Source organism: Aspergillus puulaauensis, chromosome 5, assembly GCF_016861865.1.
Source record: "Aspergillus puulaauensis MK2 DNA, chromosome 5, nearly complete sequence".
In the NCBI taxonomy this organism is placed as follows: domain Eukaryota; kingdom Fungi; phylum Ascomycota; class Eurotiomycetes; order Eurotiales; family Aspergillaceae; genus Aspergillus; species Aspergillus puulaauensis.
The window spans coordinates 4,166,085-4,179,201 of NC_054861.1; the positions used below are offsets into that span (position 1 = coordinate 4,166,085).

The 13,117-nt window shown below is 52.8% G+C and overlaps 5 protein-coding genes across 5 annotated transcripts; 3 read left to right on the plus strand and 2 right to left on the minus strand.

Annotated features, from left to right (window-relative positions):
* Positions 1-67: 67 nt before the first annotated feature.
* Positions 68-1,126, minus strand: APUU_51638A (zinc-binding alcohol dehydrogenase family protein; the record flags this gene model as incomplete). Its single annotated transcript, XM_041706768.1, has 1 exon — positions 68-1,126. One exon carries the CDS (start codon positions 1,124-1,126, stop codon positions 68-70), a length of 1,059 nt encoding a protein of 352 aa, XP_041559121.1.
* Positions 1,127-2,434: 1,308 nt separating this feature from the next.
* Positions 2,435-5,584, minus strand: APUU_51639A (uncharacterized protein; the record flags this gene model as incomplete). The annotated part of the gene is made up of 8 exons (XM_041706769.1): positions 2,435-3,077; positions 3,127-3,153; positions 3,208-3,297; positions 3,347-3,417; positions 3,468-3,781; positions 3,832-4,859; positions 4,915-5,369; positions 5,420-5,584. The coding sequence occupies 8 exons, from the start codon at positions 5,582-5,584 to the stop codon at positions 2,435-2,437; spliced, it is 2,793 nt and encodes a 930-aa protein (XP_041559122.1).
* A 753-nt stretch (positions 5,585-6,337) lies between these two features.
* Positions 6,338-7,607, plus strand: APUU_51640S (uncharacterized protein; the record flags this gene model as incomplete). Its single annotated transcript, XM_041706770.1, has 6 exons — positions 6,338-6,491; positions 6,563-6,577; positions 6,630-6,700; positions 6,754-7,133; positions 7,183-7,247; positions 7,306-7,607. 6 exons carry the CDS (start codon positions 6,338-6,340, stop codon positions 7,605-7,607), a joined length of 987 nt encoding a protein of 328 aa, XP_041559123.1.
* Positions 7,608-8,260: 653 nt separating this feature from the next.
* On the plus strand, positions 8,261-11,580 carry APUU_51641S (hybrid sensor histidine kinase/response regulator; the record flags this gene model as incomplete). The annotated part of the gene is made up of 2 exons (XM_041706771.1): positions 8,261-11,273; positions 11,330-11,580. The coding sequence occupies 2 exons, from the start codon at positions 8,261-8,263 to the stop codon at positions 11,578-11,580; spliced, it is 3,264 nt and encodes a 1,087-aa protein (XP_041559124.1).
* Positions 11,581-11,771: 191 nt separating this feature from the next.
* Positions 11,772-12,875, plus strand: APUU_51642S (MBL fold metallo-hydrolase; the record flags this gene model as incomplete). The annotated part of the gene is made up of 2 exons (XM_041706772.1): positions 11,772-11,830; positions 11,882-12,875. The coding sequence occupies 2 exons, from the start codon at positions 11,772-11,774 to the stop codon at positions 12,873-12,875; spliced, it is 1,053 nt and encodes a 350-aa protein (XP_041559125.1).
* Between the last annotated feature and the right edge of the window lie 242 nt (positions 12,876-13,117).

Consider the following 13,117-nt stretch of genomic DNA (forward strand, 5'->3'; position numbering starts at 1 on the left):
TGCTCCTATCGAGATTCACATCAGGTAGTCCACGAGACGCAGTCTGAAGTCGGAATGGCTGTATAATTCATGGGTGAATCACGACCTTCTCACCGGAAACGCCAGCCTTGTTCTTATCTAGTGCCTTGTCAATGCTATCTAAACCACCGTCCACCACCACTGGCCGGTTGGGAACGAACTGCCCTGACGCCAGCCAGCCATCGCGGCCACCTAAACGGTCAAAGAGAGGTTCGCTCAAGTACCGCAGCTCCGGCTTGCTACCCAGGCCCATGATCTGTCGCACTTCAACCTTGGGCTCCTTTGATGCACCGCGAGATTGGGCATCTGCATCGGCCCCGAGTACGGTCACGACGCTACTCTTCGTGTTGGCGGCATGGAGAATGTCGACTCCCAGCGCCTGAGTCTCAGACAGTGAGATACTATCAAATACAAAGTCGATAGGTAACCCATTCGCCGCGGTGATATAGTCCTGCGGGGCCGCCTGCTTTCGATCCAAGACAACGTGTGCTCCCAGTTTCTTCAAGTGCTCCTCGTGCGTCAGGCTCGCGTTGGTCACGATGTGCGAGTAGCTTGACAGCCGGGCAAGCTGGATCACATACTGGCCAACTGATGAGCTTCCACCAAGGACGACAATGGCCTTTCCATTCCCAGCACGGTCACCGCCATCGCTCCACGGCGGCGGCGCAAGGCCGTGGCCCGTCTTGTCGTAGAGACCTGTCACAGCAGCAATAGTCGCAAGACTGATTCCCGCTGCCTGGTCATCACTGATGGAATCGGGCGTCTTACCCACAAGAACTGCTGGCACCTTGCAATACTGCTGGAAAGTGCTGGCATCGTAGTTGCCGACGATGCCCTGGAAGAAGACGCGTTCGCCCACCACGAAGTTGGACACCTTGGAACCCACGGCCGCGATTTCGCCAGCAGCGTCGCTCCCCAGCACCGCAGGGAAAGACTTTAGGAAGAAGCCGGTGTCTCTGATCTTCCAGTCGACCGGGTTGATGGCAGTTGCGGTGATCTTGATCTGCACCTCGTCGTCGCCGAGGGCGCCCAGTGAGCGCTCTGTGATGGTGTGCTGGCTGCTTCCCTCCTGCAGGAGAGCAGCTTTGAAGGTTGACGGAGGAGCCATGGTGGTGATTTAGAAAGTATTTGGTTGTTGCAAGGCTGGCTTGGGATCTTATAAAAGACGTAGTTTTGATTTTTAATCATTGCTGCATTATTATGACGTCGTCACTGGCATTAATCACGCACTATGCAGCGCACAAGCAGCATTATTTAATGCACTGCATAACCCCAATATCAAAGAACCGAAGACTCCAGAATATCACTCAATCGAAGCTACAATTCCTCCAGCTAGACGTTGCTTTCGACAGATTGTTTCTCACTGGCACCCCTGATCCTGGTGCTCATAATGGACCGCGCCGTTGGAAAACCGCCTCCGTAGAGGCACAGTAAATATATGAGGAGCAGATGACTGTCAACGGGAATAATTCTGGAGCACTCTTTGGTTAGGAACCAGGCAGAGGGCAGGGTTTTAAAGAACATCCTGCCATGGGAAATTGAGAATGCATGTACTTTGACTAGGTCTATCGGCAATTCTACAATTCGCAGTACCGTACAATAGATATTTCTGGCCCAATCGGTTTCTATCCAGGGCATTGAGCTTTGCTTCCAGATCCAGGCGGGGGCGCCCGGGGCTCGCTGGTGGATCTGGGGTAAGCATATAAGAGGCTTCGGGTTGCATGTCAATGGAATCTATGACAAAGGATACTTTGACGACTAAGGAGATGGCTTGCAGCTGAGGTGCTCGCTAATGTTATACTGGCCTCGGAGAGCGTATAAATCGTCCTCCCTGCCGACAATATTGGGATTGAAATAGGATACCAGATTCATGTTTGTCGGGGAAAGTTCCGTTAGAATAAAAATAATATGAACAATGATAATATTACCACTGCTACTTCTGATTGAATTGGGCCATTATATTAGGCTGAACTGGCAGATGGAAGGCCATCGGATCTGCGCAATGCTAAGATGATGCAATCGCATTGAATGCCATGAAAGGACACACTGTTAGTATGCAGTATTGTATCTGATCATGGTAGGATAGCGACGGAACCGTTCTGGGTTTCTGTATGTACTCCGAAAGCTGTAAACCCTGATCGGCGGAAGGTGGCGTTTATGGCACATCTATTGTATGTAGTGGCGATTGGCGGCGAACGCTCAGACTGCCATGTGCTTCAATCTTTTGAACGTTTCGGTCCTCACCTTGAGGCCCAGGTCAATGTCCCCAGACCATTGTGATCTGGGTTGCGCCAGAGGACATGAACGCTGTACCACCTACGCGTTATCACAGTTAAACTAATTTACAATACAGCCAGGAAGTGTAGTCTACGATGAGAAAATGAAATGAATACCTGTATCCATTGATGTCCTCCTCTCACGTGTCGTCATTCTCCAGGTTGGCGAATGCTAGTCCCGTAGCAGGATCAAGACCCATCAGTTCATCTGTAACCGGGAGGGAATGGCCGAAAATAGCGTCCCATTCACTCCAGTCAAAGGAGACGGCTGGGTCACTTGCGGAACTGGGGCAAGACTCGGGGATGGGCGTTGGTATTGTTGGATTAGTTGTGTTCATGTCAGGGTACGATGAAACAAAATCAAAGTCGGCTGCTGCGCTGGTCGGGGCGTGCAATGCACGAGGACTACGAGCGGTAGACATGTTGGCCGAAGTAGAAGGCATTGCTGGCGAGACGCGTGCAGAGTAGCTGGAACGTGGCTGTCCTTTGAGGTTACTAGCTGTCTCGGGGACGTCACTGTGGCTTTGATTTTGGCCAGATAAGGCAGGCAGAGGTAAATTGGGATTAAGACCAGCCTTCTGCCAGGCCTTTTGGCGGAGGCGATGGATCATGTTCCAGGCCTCGCGGCCTGCATCGCCTAATGGGCGAAGGGTGGGGAGATCATCGCGGGCACCGACAATCCCTTCGCCCGGTCCAGCGAGTGCTAGAATTCGATCAATAAACGATCGCGATACTGGCGCTTCGGGGCTGTAGGGTCGTTTGTAAAGGTCGATAAGAAGAATCCTGAAATAGTCAGCATGACCACTACTAGAAATTTCACATCTCAACCTACATCGTTGCATGCATAGGCTGATGATTTCTGGTCGTGCATTAGCCAGACCGCTCCTCTTGCAAATCAGGGGATAGGACTAACCCAGGCCAGCCCCAACGGAACGGCTTAAAATCAGGGTCTGCTGCTAATTGGATGAACTTCTCCATGAAGGCATAACAATGTCGCAGTGCACTGTTTGGGATTAGAATCTGCAGACAACTACCTGAGCAATGGCACTTACGACTGTCGCGCATATGGCCAGATTCGACTCTGCGGATTCCGGAGAAACGGCTGGTACGCGACGCAAAATGCCTACAATCATGTCAGCAGAAGAATTGGGCCGTAGCCGAGGGAAGGCGGACCTTATCAATGAACAATGATAAAAGGATCCGAGTCCATTTGTGAAAGGCGACGAGAACCGCTGAATGATATTGTTCGTGGCAGCCTGATGAGCCGTCATCACCCGGAAGGGCTGCCGCGCAGGAATGAGCCGACGCTCTCGATTCAGACTCGGGTAGTGCTGATGAATTCGTGGAATTGTCGCTTGTAGGAATCCTGCTGACAATAGAATTGAGTTTATCCTGGAGATCATGAAGCGCGGAGCGAAGTTCCTCCATATCCCCCCTGGTGACGGGCTTCGTTCCGAGCTGAATCTTCAGTATCCGGTGAACGGACTCTGCAAGGGTCAGATAGACAGTTCAATTTAAATGTCCGAGGCTCACTCACGCGCCATTATACATTTGCCTCTTGCAGACAAGTAGTACACATTCACCATCGATGGCCCACCGCAGACAGTCGGATCATCCGGATTATCGGGCGGTCGTTGGCCGGTGGAGACCAAGTGTTCATACTGTTCAGCTTGAATAGTACTTAACAAAGTGTCCTTGACCTCGCTGGTCTCACGGACATCCCAGTACGTGTCCTCACTAAGCAGCGGCGGGAGTCCACTAGACATGGCAATCACAGAGTCCATATGTACGATATGCCACCACACTCGCCGTCGGAATTCCCGTTCACATGGTTCAATGTTGAACTGTGAGGGATCTCGATGCAGCCCCAAGGTCTGAGCCACTCTTACTGCAAGACTAATGAACAAGCTACTCCTCAAGGGCTCTTCCTCGCGTGATAGAATTGTCTGGGTGATAATATACGCAGCCAAGTCATAAAGTGAGGCGCTGTGGGGGAAAGATATCCTGGCCAACCAACGAGTGACTTCGTCAGCATATTTTGCCGAGAGCGCTGATCGTGAAGATGAGAACGCAGATTTGACAGTGCCTGACGAAATCGTGACCGATCCTCCAAACCAAATGGCGTATAAAAGAGGGATGAATGATGGTTCTGGCCATGGCTCTCTGGTATATCGAGCAATGCCATACCAGGTCCAGAAATCAGTATAAAGTTTCAGGGCGATTGGAGGATGGATGATCGGGCTCAGGGGATGAACGCCGGACACAAACCCCTTGTAGAGGATGTCACTTAGCATTTTTGTTGGGACATTGTCAAGCATATCCGCCTGAACCTCATCATCTACCAAGGGCAAGGACCCCGCTCGGAGAGAGAAAGCGTGTGGAGCAACGCCAGGGAATTCCGAAGGGATTCCAGAGCGCAGAGTCTGGCCTCGCGCACTACTGTCAGTGTCCACCACAGTATTACCAGCTGTAGCAGAATCACTGGTCTGGTTCTGACTGGTAAGCAATTGATTAAGCTCTCCCAGTTCGTGGGAAATATAGGCCCAGTAGGTTGTGCCGACGTATCTAAGCAACAGTCAGGATATCACAATGACCTTGATGCACATTTGATAGTACAAACCTTGAGCTTCCCCGACCTGCGTGGCTCAAGTGTCCTACGTTTGAACCGCTCAGTGGATCAACGGGGTCGGTGGCGAGACCGGTCGGGATGGCAAATTCGTCGCCGCTACCACTAACAGCAGCGCCACATGGCTCTTCTGGCCCAGGTTCACCATTCGCCGTTGACGCAGCCACCGGTTCGGGGTTGACCGCATCCCGTCTCAGAGCACGGCGATCCTCCTGCAACTGCTCAACAAGCGACGTAAGTTTGGCTAGCTGGGTTTCAATTGCGCAGAGATCTGGCGTCTGTCCAGAGGGGAACAGGTTTCTCTGGTTCCGATTCTCATCTTCCTCCAGCGCGTCTGGTATCGGCGTTCCCGGTTTAGCAGGACTGGCTCGGATGTCATTCTGCCGTGGTTCGTCGTCGTAGGTGCAGGCGGCGGCAATTTTGGAACAGTTCCCGCATATCGGATGCACCTAGACGTTGTCAGTATAGCGATGGGATGCTATATGGAGATCGGGCTCACCTTGTCGCATTTGACCTTTCGCCGCCGACAGGTTTGGCAGCTGAGGCAGATGCGCCGCCTAGTGATGCGGCTCCTCTTGGAGCGATGCCTGCGGGCCGACCGTGACGATTGTCGCGCAGGGGGGCCGACCTGGCTACCGGAGTCGGAATCTTGGTCCACCTGCATGGTCAGTCTCGGGTCATTGCATCTCGCCAGGGCCGAAGATGAAGCTGTGATGAATTCAAGATGAAGCTGGGGATGAAATCGGGGACTCCGCGGGGGAAACGACCACGTGACTCCACGTGAGTGCTCATTATTAGGTAATCAGAAATTTGCGATGTTGTCATTGGTCAGCCGGGGGATGCAGCTCTCCGTGGTTAGAAAAAAAGGTCAATGTGGTTATGGTCAGCCACTCAGCCACCTCGCACTTCGCACTTCGAGGTTACAACTTTGTCCAGATTTATGCAGATACTGCAGAAACTCGTAGAGCGAACGACAGACAATTGTTTGATAGGCGAGTTCTGTCCATCTAAGCTACCCGCGGCTCTTGATCATCTCATGACGCTGCGTGGAGTCCGTCGCAGTGGCATATATATAATGTATGCAACCGCCGAAATTGTACCAGGAACCCCGGGACATCCTCATCTCCTTTTCTATCCAAATACCATTCGACCAAAACCCCACTAGTGGTTATTTAGTCATCTTTCTATTTGCATTATATGCCAACATTTTCAGCCGTAAATTTACTGGCATGGCAGTTGGCGAACCACGGTTCGTGTTGACCAGCTGGTTGCCACAGGATGGCCAGAGTTCTAGAAGCCTGTGCCGAGTGGTTCTGCGTCATTGATCGAGGGACCGGAGATGGAAAACTCTACTGTCTGGCTTTTATATCAAACGCCCGGCGCAGTCATATTTGCTGCCAGATGTGATCCCCAAGCGATGGCAGTCAAGGTCACGCCCGGCCAACTGGAGGCCGGTACCATAACGGTCCTTGTGCTCGCGTGGACCTTCACTATCCTGCGGTTCGTTGCCCGTCGCCTACGCAGGGTCGGTCTCGGGACAGATGACTATCTTCTCATTGCCAGCCTGGTAAGTTAGCAGCAAACAGCGAGTCAGGATGTTCTAACGAGGGTTCGATACGGGCTGTGCTTTGTGCGCTATCAGGAATTGTATTTGCCAGTAAGTTTGGACGTATAAACTACGGAGATTGGCTGCTCACCCACCCGACCAGTGATCCGTCATGGGATGGGCCGTGATACCGGTCCTGATCTCTCTGCGCATGATGAGCTGATGGTGAAACAAGTGAGTTATCCGCAGTCGTTGCACTTGAAGTGGACGCTGATCATGAGATGTAGCTACTCTACGTCTTTGAAATATTTTATGTGATCGACCTGCTGCTCATCAAGCTCTCGATCCTGTTCATGTACCGGCGCATCTTTACAGACGTATCGCGTTTCTTCCGGGTGGGCGCACGAATATGCGGCGGTATCGTGGTGGCATGGGCGCTGGCCTTTGTACCGGCGGCAACCTTTCAATGCACGCCGGTGTCCAAGGCCTGGGATTCCGACAAAGAAGGGCATTGTATTGATCTGCGCGTGGGATTTATTTGTGTAGCGATACCAAATATCCTGACAGATATCGCCATCCTCGTGTTGCCCGTGCATGTCTGTTGGAACCTTGCCGGGAGGGTACTGTACCGACTTTCTATCTGTGGTATCTTCCTACTGGGTGCATTGTGAGTTATACCTGGTCCTGCTGATGTCGTCCCTAACCGAGATATCCAGCGTAATCGGCGTGAGCATCTATCGATTTACGCTCCTGTTCCTGTACTCGCCCGAGAATGTGCCCGGTATGCGAGCCCAACCACCCACTCAACAAAGGTGCCTCGACTAACTTGTTGGATATAGGAACAATCGCGCCATCGACAATCTGGTCTGTTATCGAATGCGCAGTGGCCATTATCTGCGCTTGCCTGCCAAACCTGATGCCTCTCGTGCGGCTGGTTTGGTCTAGTTGCCACTGTAGTCGGCAGTCGCACGACAGGGAGTTGCCTGACCCCCCAGAGCACCGCAACGACGGAACTGTGGCATTGAACAAGAAACATGGTGTCAATGGCTCGATGGCCAGCGTGAATGTGGCAGGGAGTGGCGCGGGGAGCAATGACAGCGCAGCACGGGGAATGGTGTCCGTAGAGCAGGTATTTGTGTAATATAAGCAGACAATAACTATAAATATAAGGCTGGCCTAGTTCCAACTTTATCTTTGCCATTCCAATGACGATGCGAGGGCGACCTACGTCACTGCGGCCGGTGATGTCATACCCGGACTGGGCCCTGATCTATAAAGAACACGAGGAGATTCCGGCCACATCTCGCAGTCAGCTTTGTCACGATGAATCCAGCCGCAAATTACCGACTGGCCCAGGAGAAGGAATTCCACAAGCATGTTCATCCCCCAGTCTGAAGATCGACTGCTGCTAATTTGTGTGGCGTGTCCAGGTACATCCCCCCCGACCACTCCCAGTCTTACTACGTCCCCTCAGATCCTGGCAGCCAGAGCACCTTCGTCCCTGAAGCATCGCAAGATGCTGCATTGACCTCCTTCGCTCAGCTCGGCGCCATCCGTCTCGGGACCGAGCGAGCGTTGATCTCCCTTTTCGACCGCACCCACCAGCACGTAGTGGCGGAGGCGACCCCCACGCTGGACTTGGTTGGTGGCGGATTTCGAGACGAGAAAGATAGTTTACGGCTTGGATGCTGCGTCCTCCCCAAGGAAAAAGGAATCTGCCACCATGTTGAAGGGCTGCCATCTCGGGAAACCGCCGAACATGACGAGCTTCGTAGCGTGGACGCCTTTGTGGTTATGGATACGAGCAAGCACGAAAGATTCAGCGCTGGCAACCTGATCGAGGCTATATCAGATATACACTTCTACGCAGCAGTGCCCATCGTCAGCCCGCGGGGGTTTACAATTGGGGCATACAGTGTACTCGACAGCAGACCAAGAGCAACTGCCCCGAATCAGAACGAGCTGGAGTTCATGAAGAACATGGCAGCCGCAGTGATGAAACATCTGGAAATGGAGTACTCGGCGTTGAGAAACGTCCAGGCCGAGCGGAAGATGGTGGGACTTGGGAGCTTTGTCGAGGGGAGGTCTACGCTTCGGGACTCCTGGCAACAAGCAGATGCACAGTATGCTGCCTCACAGGAGTCTGGGTCGCCAAGAGAGGGCCAACTGAACATTAAGCAGCAGGACCTGCAGCACTTTGGTAGCGGAGAGGGCGAGAAACGTCTCCCCGTACGCGAACGACCTGCAAAGAAGACGAATATCACAACGCCCCGGATCGAGACAGAGAACAAGACGGTGCGAAGCGTGGCCGCCGGCGAAAGCCTGCAGGACCACACCCTCTCGGACGGCATTAAGCGAACCTTCTCACGCGCGGCTAATCTGATCAGAGAGTCTATCGGGGCAGAGGGCGTCCTATTCCTCAATGCCGATAGTGAGCGATTCGGGAATCTCGTCCGACGGACTGCTCGTAGAGTGTCTGGCCCTGCCCTAAAGGAACCCAAGCACAGTGATGACGACGAGAGTACTGATTCGTCGGGGGCATCCCAGGATAGTAATACAGATGCAGAGTCGGACAGTACGCGCGTGTCCGAGTGCCTGGGATTTTCGAGCTCGAGGGAGTCGAGTATTGACCCCGAGGCAGACGCTGGTCAAGCAATTGTCGTGCCGGAGCCCCTGTTCAGTTCGCTTATACGTCGATACCCCCGGGGCAAGATCTTCTCTTACAACAACAGCGGCTCTGTTTCAGAAGACAGCGAGGGTTCACCGACGAGCCGAGTTAGGCCTGACCATCATAGCCACAAGAAGCGCGCGCCCAGCAGACGGCGACGTAAGCCAACGTTCCAGCAAGACGCCCATAGCCTGATCAGTATCTTCGCCGGTGCCAGGAATATTCTCCTGCTGCCGATTTGGGACTCCGACAAGAACCGGTGGTTCGCTGGCACTCTGATCTGGACAAACGACCCAGGGCACGTCTTCACCTTCGAGGACGAGATCACCTATATCTCTGCCTTTACAAATAGCATCATGGCGGAGATCCGGCGGCTGGATGTAGAGATAGCAGAGAAGGCAAAGACCAACCTGGTCAGCAGTATCACTCATGAGCTGCGTAATCCACTGCATGGCATTCTTGGGACTTCTGATATCCTGAGTGATACTGCCATGAATGCCCTGCAACATGGTATGGTTCATACCATTGAATCCTGTGGCCGCACTCTCCTTGACACCATCAACAACCTCCTCGATCTTACTTTCATCGACAAGTATCAACGGAGGTCAGCGGGCTCAGGGAAGAAGCAGGGCAGAAAGCGAAGGCCCACGCCTGGGACTCCGAAAGGTCCAGATGGCTTGCAAAGTAAGGGCCGCGGAGAGCACCTTTCATTTGGGGATGTGAAGCTGGACTCCGTTCTGGAAGAGGTCATCGAGTGTGTCTTTGCTGGCTACAGCTTCTACAATCACCCTCAGGCACCGCCACCAGCCATGATCACGTCGTCGTCGCGGTGGGGAGGCCCAACGAGCAAATTCGATCCAGTTGGAGCTCGTGCGAGCCAGGTCACCATCATATTCGACATCCAGCCCGATACCGAATGGACCTTCTATACGCATGCGGGTGCCTGGCGTCGGATACTGATGAACATCTTTGGCAACGCGCTCAAGTACACCAAATCCGGGTTTATCTATCTCGGATTGAGCTCCAAGCAGATACATCCGGAGCCTTCGTCCTCGGACTCGCACGACAAAGACGCAGAATTTGAAGTCACCCTGACTGTGAAAGACAGCGGAAAGGGCATTGGGCCGAAGTATCTCCAGGAGGGCCTCTTCACCGCGTTCTCGCAGGAAGACCCTCTTGCCTCTGGAAGTGGGCTTGGTTTGAGCATTGTTCGACAGGCCGTTGGGTTCCTTGGTGGCTCGATCGAAATTGAATCCACGCAGAATGTCGGGACGACACTCACAGTACGCACGCCGCTTCCTCTCTCATCGGATAAATCCGATGACTCCTCATCCAGTGCCGTTTTCAAGTCCCTGCAGAGCTACACCCAGGACAAGACCATTGGGTTCCTTGGGTTCGGCGCGAACCTGCAATCGAGTCGAGATACGTCTCTTTACTCCTCCCTGGAACGCCTGTGCCGCGACTGGTTTGGCCTCGAGGTTGCCAATACATCTGAACGTGGTGAGGATGAAAGGTTCGACTTCTACCTGGCGGTTCAGACGGAGCTCAACTGCGAAGACACCGAAGGAAGAGACTTGTTTGGTCTAAGCCAGCGTCTGGTCGACCGCAATGGACGCTTCTCGCCTGTTGTAGTGATCTGCCAGTCGCCGGAGGAAGCGCACAGCATGTTCGTTGCAGCGAAGAACAGAAGCGAGACGTTCTACTTTGAGTTCATCAGTCAACCATGCGGGCCCCGGAAGCTGGCGGGTGCTCTGGATATATGCATGAAACGACAGACGGAGCAGCGGTCCAGCGGTATCACCCCTGACGAGCGAACTCACTGGGTAGAAATGCCTGATTCTTCCCATCTGCCACTGGATGCTGAGCCCAGTGAGCCTCCCAGTAATCGACTGAAGATCAGCAAACGCCCAACGGCTGACACCATGGGCGATGAATCTCACCGAGGCTCGAGGGATGCCAAACGGCAGCAGGAGACGCCTGAACCATCCGTCCTGCTTGTGGATGACAATGACCTTAACCTGCAGCTGCTGTGTGCGTACACCGAGAAGGACAATCATCCTTATATGGCAGCCCACAACGGTGCAGAGGCGGTTGAAGCGTACAAGGCCGATCCCGGAAAGTATCAGTTTGTCATCATTGGTATGTTTTGTTTCCTCCTTCCTGAATGTGAACGACCTATTCACTGACCATTCTAGACATATCAATGCCTGTTATGGATGGGTTTGAAGCGTCTCGACAGATCCGCCGCATTGAAAAAGAGCATCGGGCCAAGATGAGCAAGTCCGAGCAGAAGGCATCACCACGCACCGTGATTGCTGCTTTGACCGGGCTTGACAGCACCAGTGCCCAGAAGGAGGCCTTCTCTTCAGGCATCGACACGTTCCTGATCAAACCAGTGAAGCGGCCAGAGTTGCAGGCCATTCTGCGCCGTCAAAAAGGTGTTTAGACTGAACACTACTATATGTCGATGAAAATGTAGTTTTGTATATATTATTCTATCTGTACATTATGTTAAAGTGAATATGACATTAGAGGCCACAAATCCAACCTAGACACAGCTGAATACGAGCAGGCTCCATGCGGGGTGCAGCTCTCAACCACTTCAGCCACCGTCCTTATACACGAATACTGAACGCCATGGAGTCACTTATACTGCCCAGTGGCTCGACAGCGGTCGATGTCAGTGTTATTAACACGTAAGGTACCATCCAAGCTGCAGTTGTGCCAGTTATATACTGATCATGTAGCACACGCATGACTATCCCTGCCCACCACCCCCTGGCGCCCCCTGATGGACTCTACTCTCTGACTCTGGACATGCCTTCATACTCGTTTGTTATTGCGCATCCGTCCGGCCGTAAAATGCTCTTTGATCTTGGTCTGCGCAAGGACTGGTGCAACCTGCCCCCAGCCACGCTTGGGTTCCTTGAACAAGTAGGATGGCAAGTGGAGGCCGCGAAAAACGTCAGCGAAGTGTTGCAAGAAGGAGGTACATCTTTGTCCGATATCGAGGCCGTCATTTGGAGTCATCATCACTTTGACCATGTCGGCGATATGACTGCCTTTCCTCTGAGTACGAAGCTCGTTGTCGGACCAGGGTTCAAGAAGCACTACGCACACGCCTTTCCAAGCAACCCGGAGTCGTCGCTTTGGGAGACCGCATGGAATGACCGGGAACTGCAGGAGGTCTCTTTTGATTCTTCGTCTCTGGACGTAGGTCCGTTTAAAGCCCTCGATTACTTTGGCGATGGCAGCTTCTACTTATTGGATTCGCCGGGCCACACAGTCGGCCACCTTGCTGCCCTTGCTCACGTCACTGTTGATGGACAGTGGTCTTCTAACAGCTTCGTTTTGATGGCCGGCGATACATGCCATTTCATCGGACAATTCCGACCGACCGTATATCGACCGCTATCAGCGGAACAGATACCAGAGTGTCTTCAACAGCCCCTCTGCCCTGGAACCATTATGGAGCGGCTACTAGCATGTCCATCGCAACCGCTATTCGGAATGCCGGAGATGAATGCGGTGGACATATCTCAGGCTTATGATTCGATTGAGAAACTGCAAGTCCTTGATTCAGCTGACAATGTGTGGGTGATTGTCGCGCATGACCAGGCGTTGCTCGATCAGATCGAGTTCTATCCAGCAACAATCAATGACTGGCAGAAGAGAGAATACGCAGAGAAGACACGCTGGAGATTTTGGAACACTCTAAAGCCTCATGGACAGGGACACTGAGTTTTATACAGCTTGGACGGTTGAGTACTGTGCAAAGTTGGGATTATCAACAGGCCGAAGAGTCTTACAAATTTCTGCATAAGTAACTTCTTCATTCTTGTATCGCAGTATGTTTTGCCTGTGGGTAGTGGCTGCTTTGAAATGATATCTCGTTTGTTTATGGACCCATCCGGGTTGGAGCACTTGAATTCCGCAAAGGAGCGTTGACTCGAGGTTTATACACAGACATAATCATTGTAGAC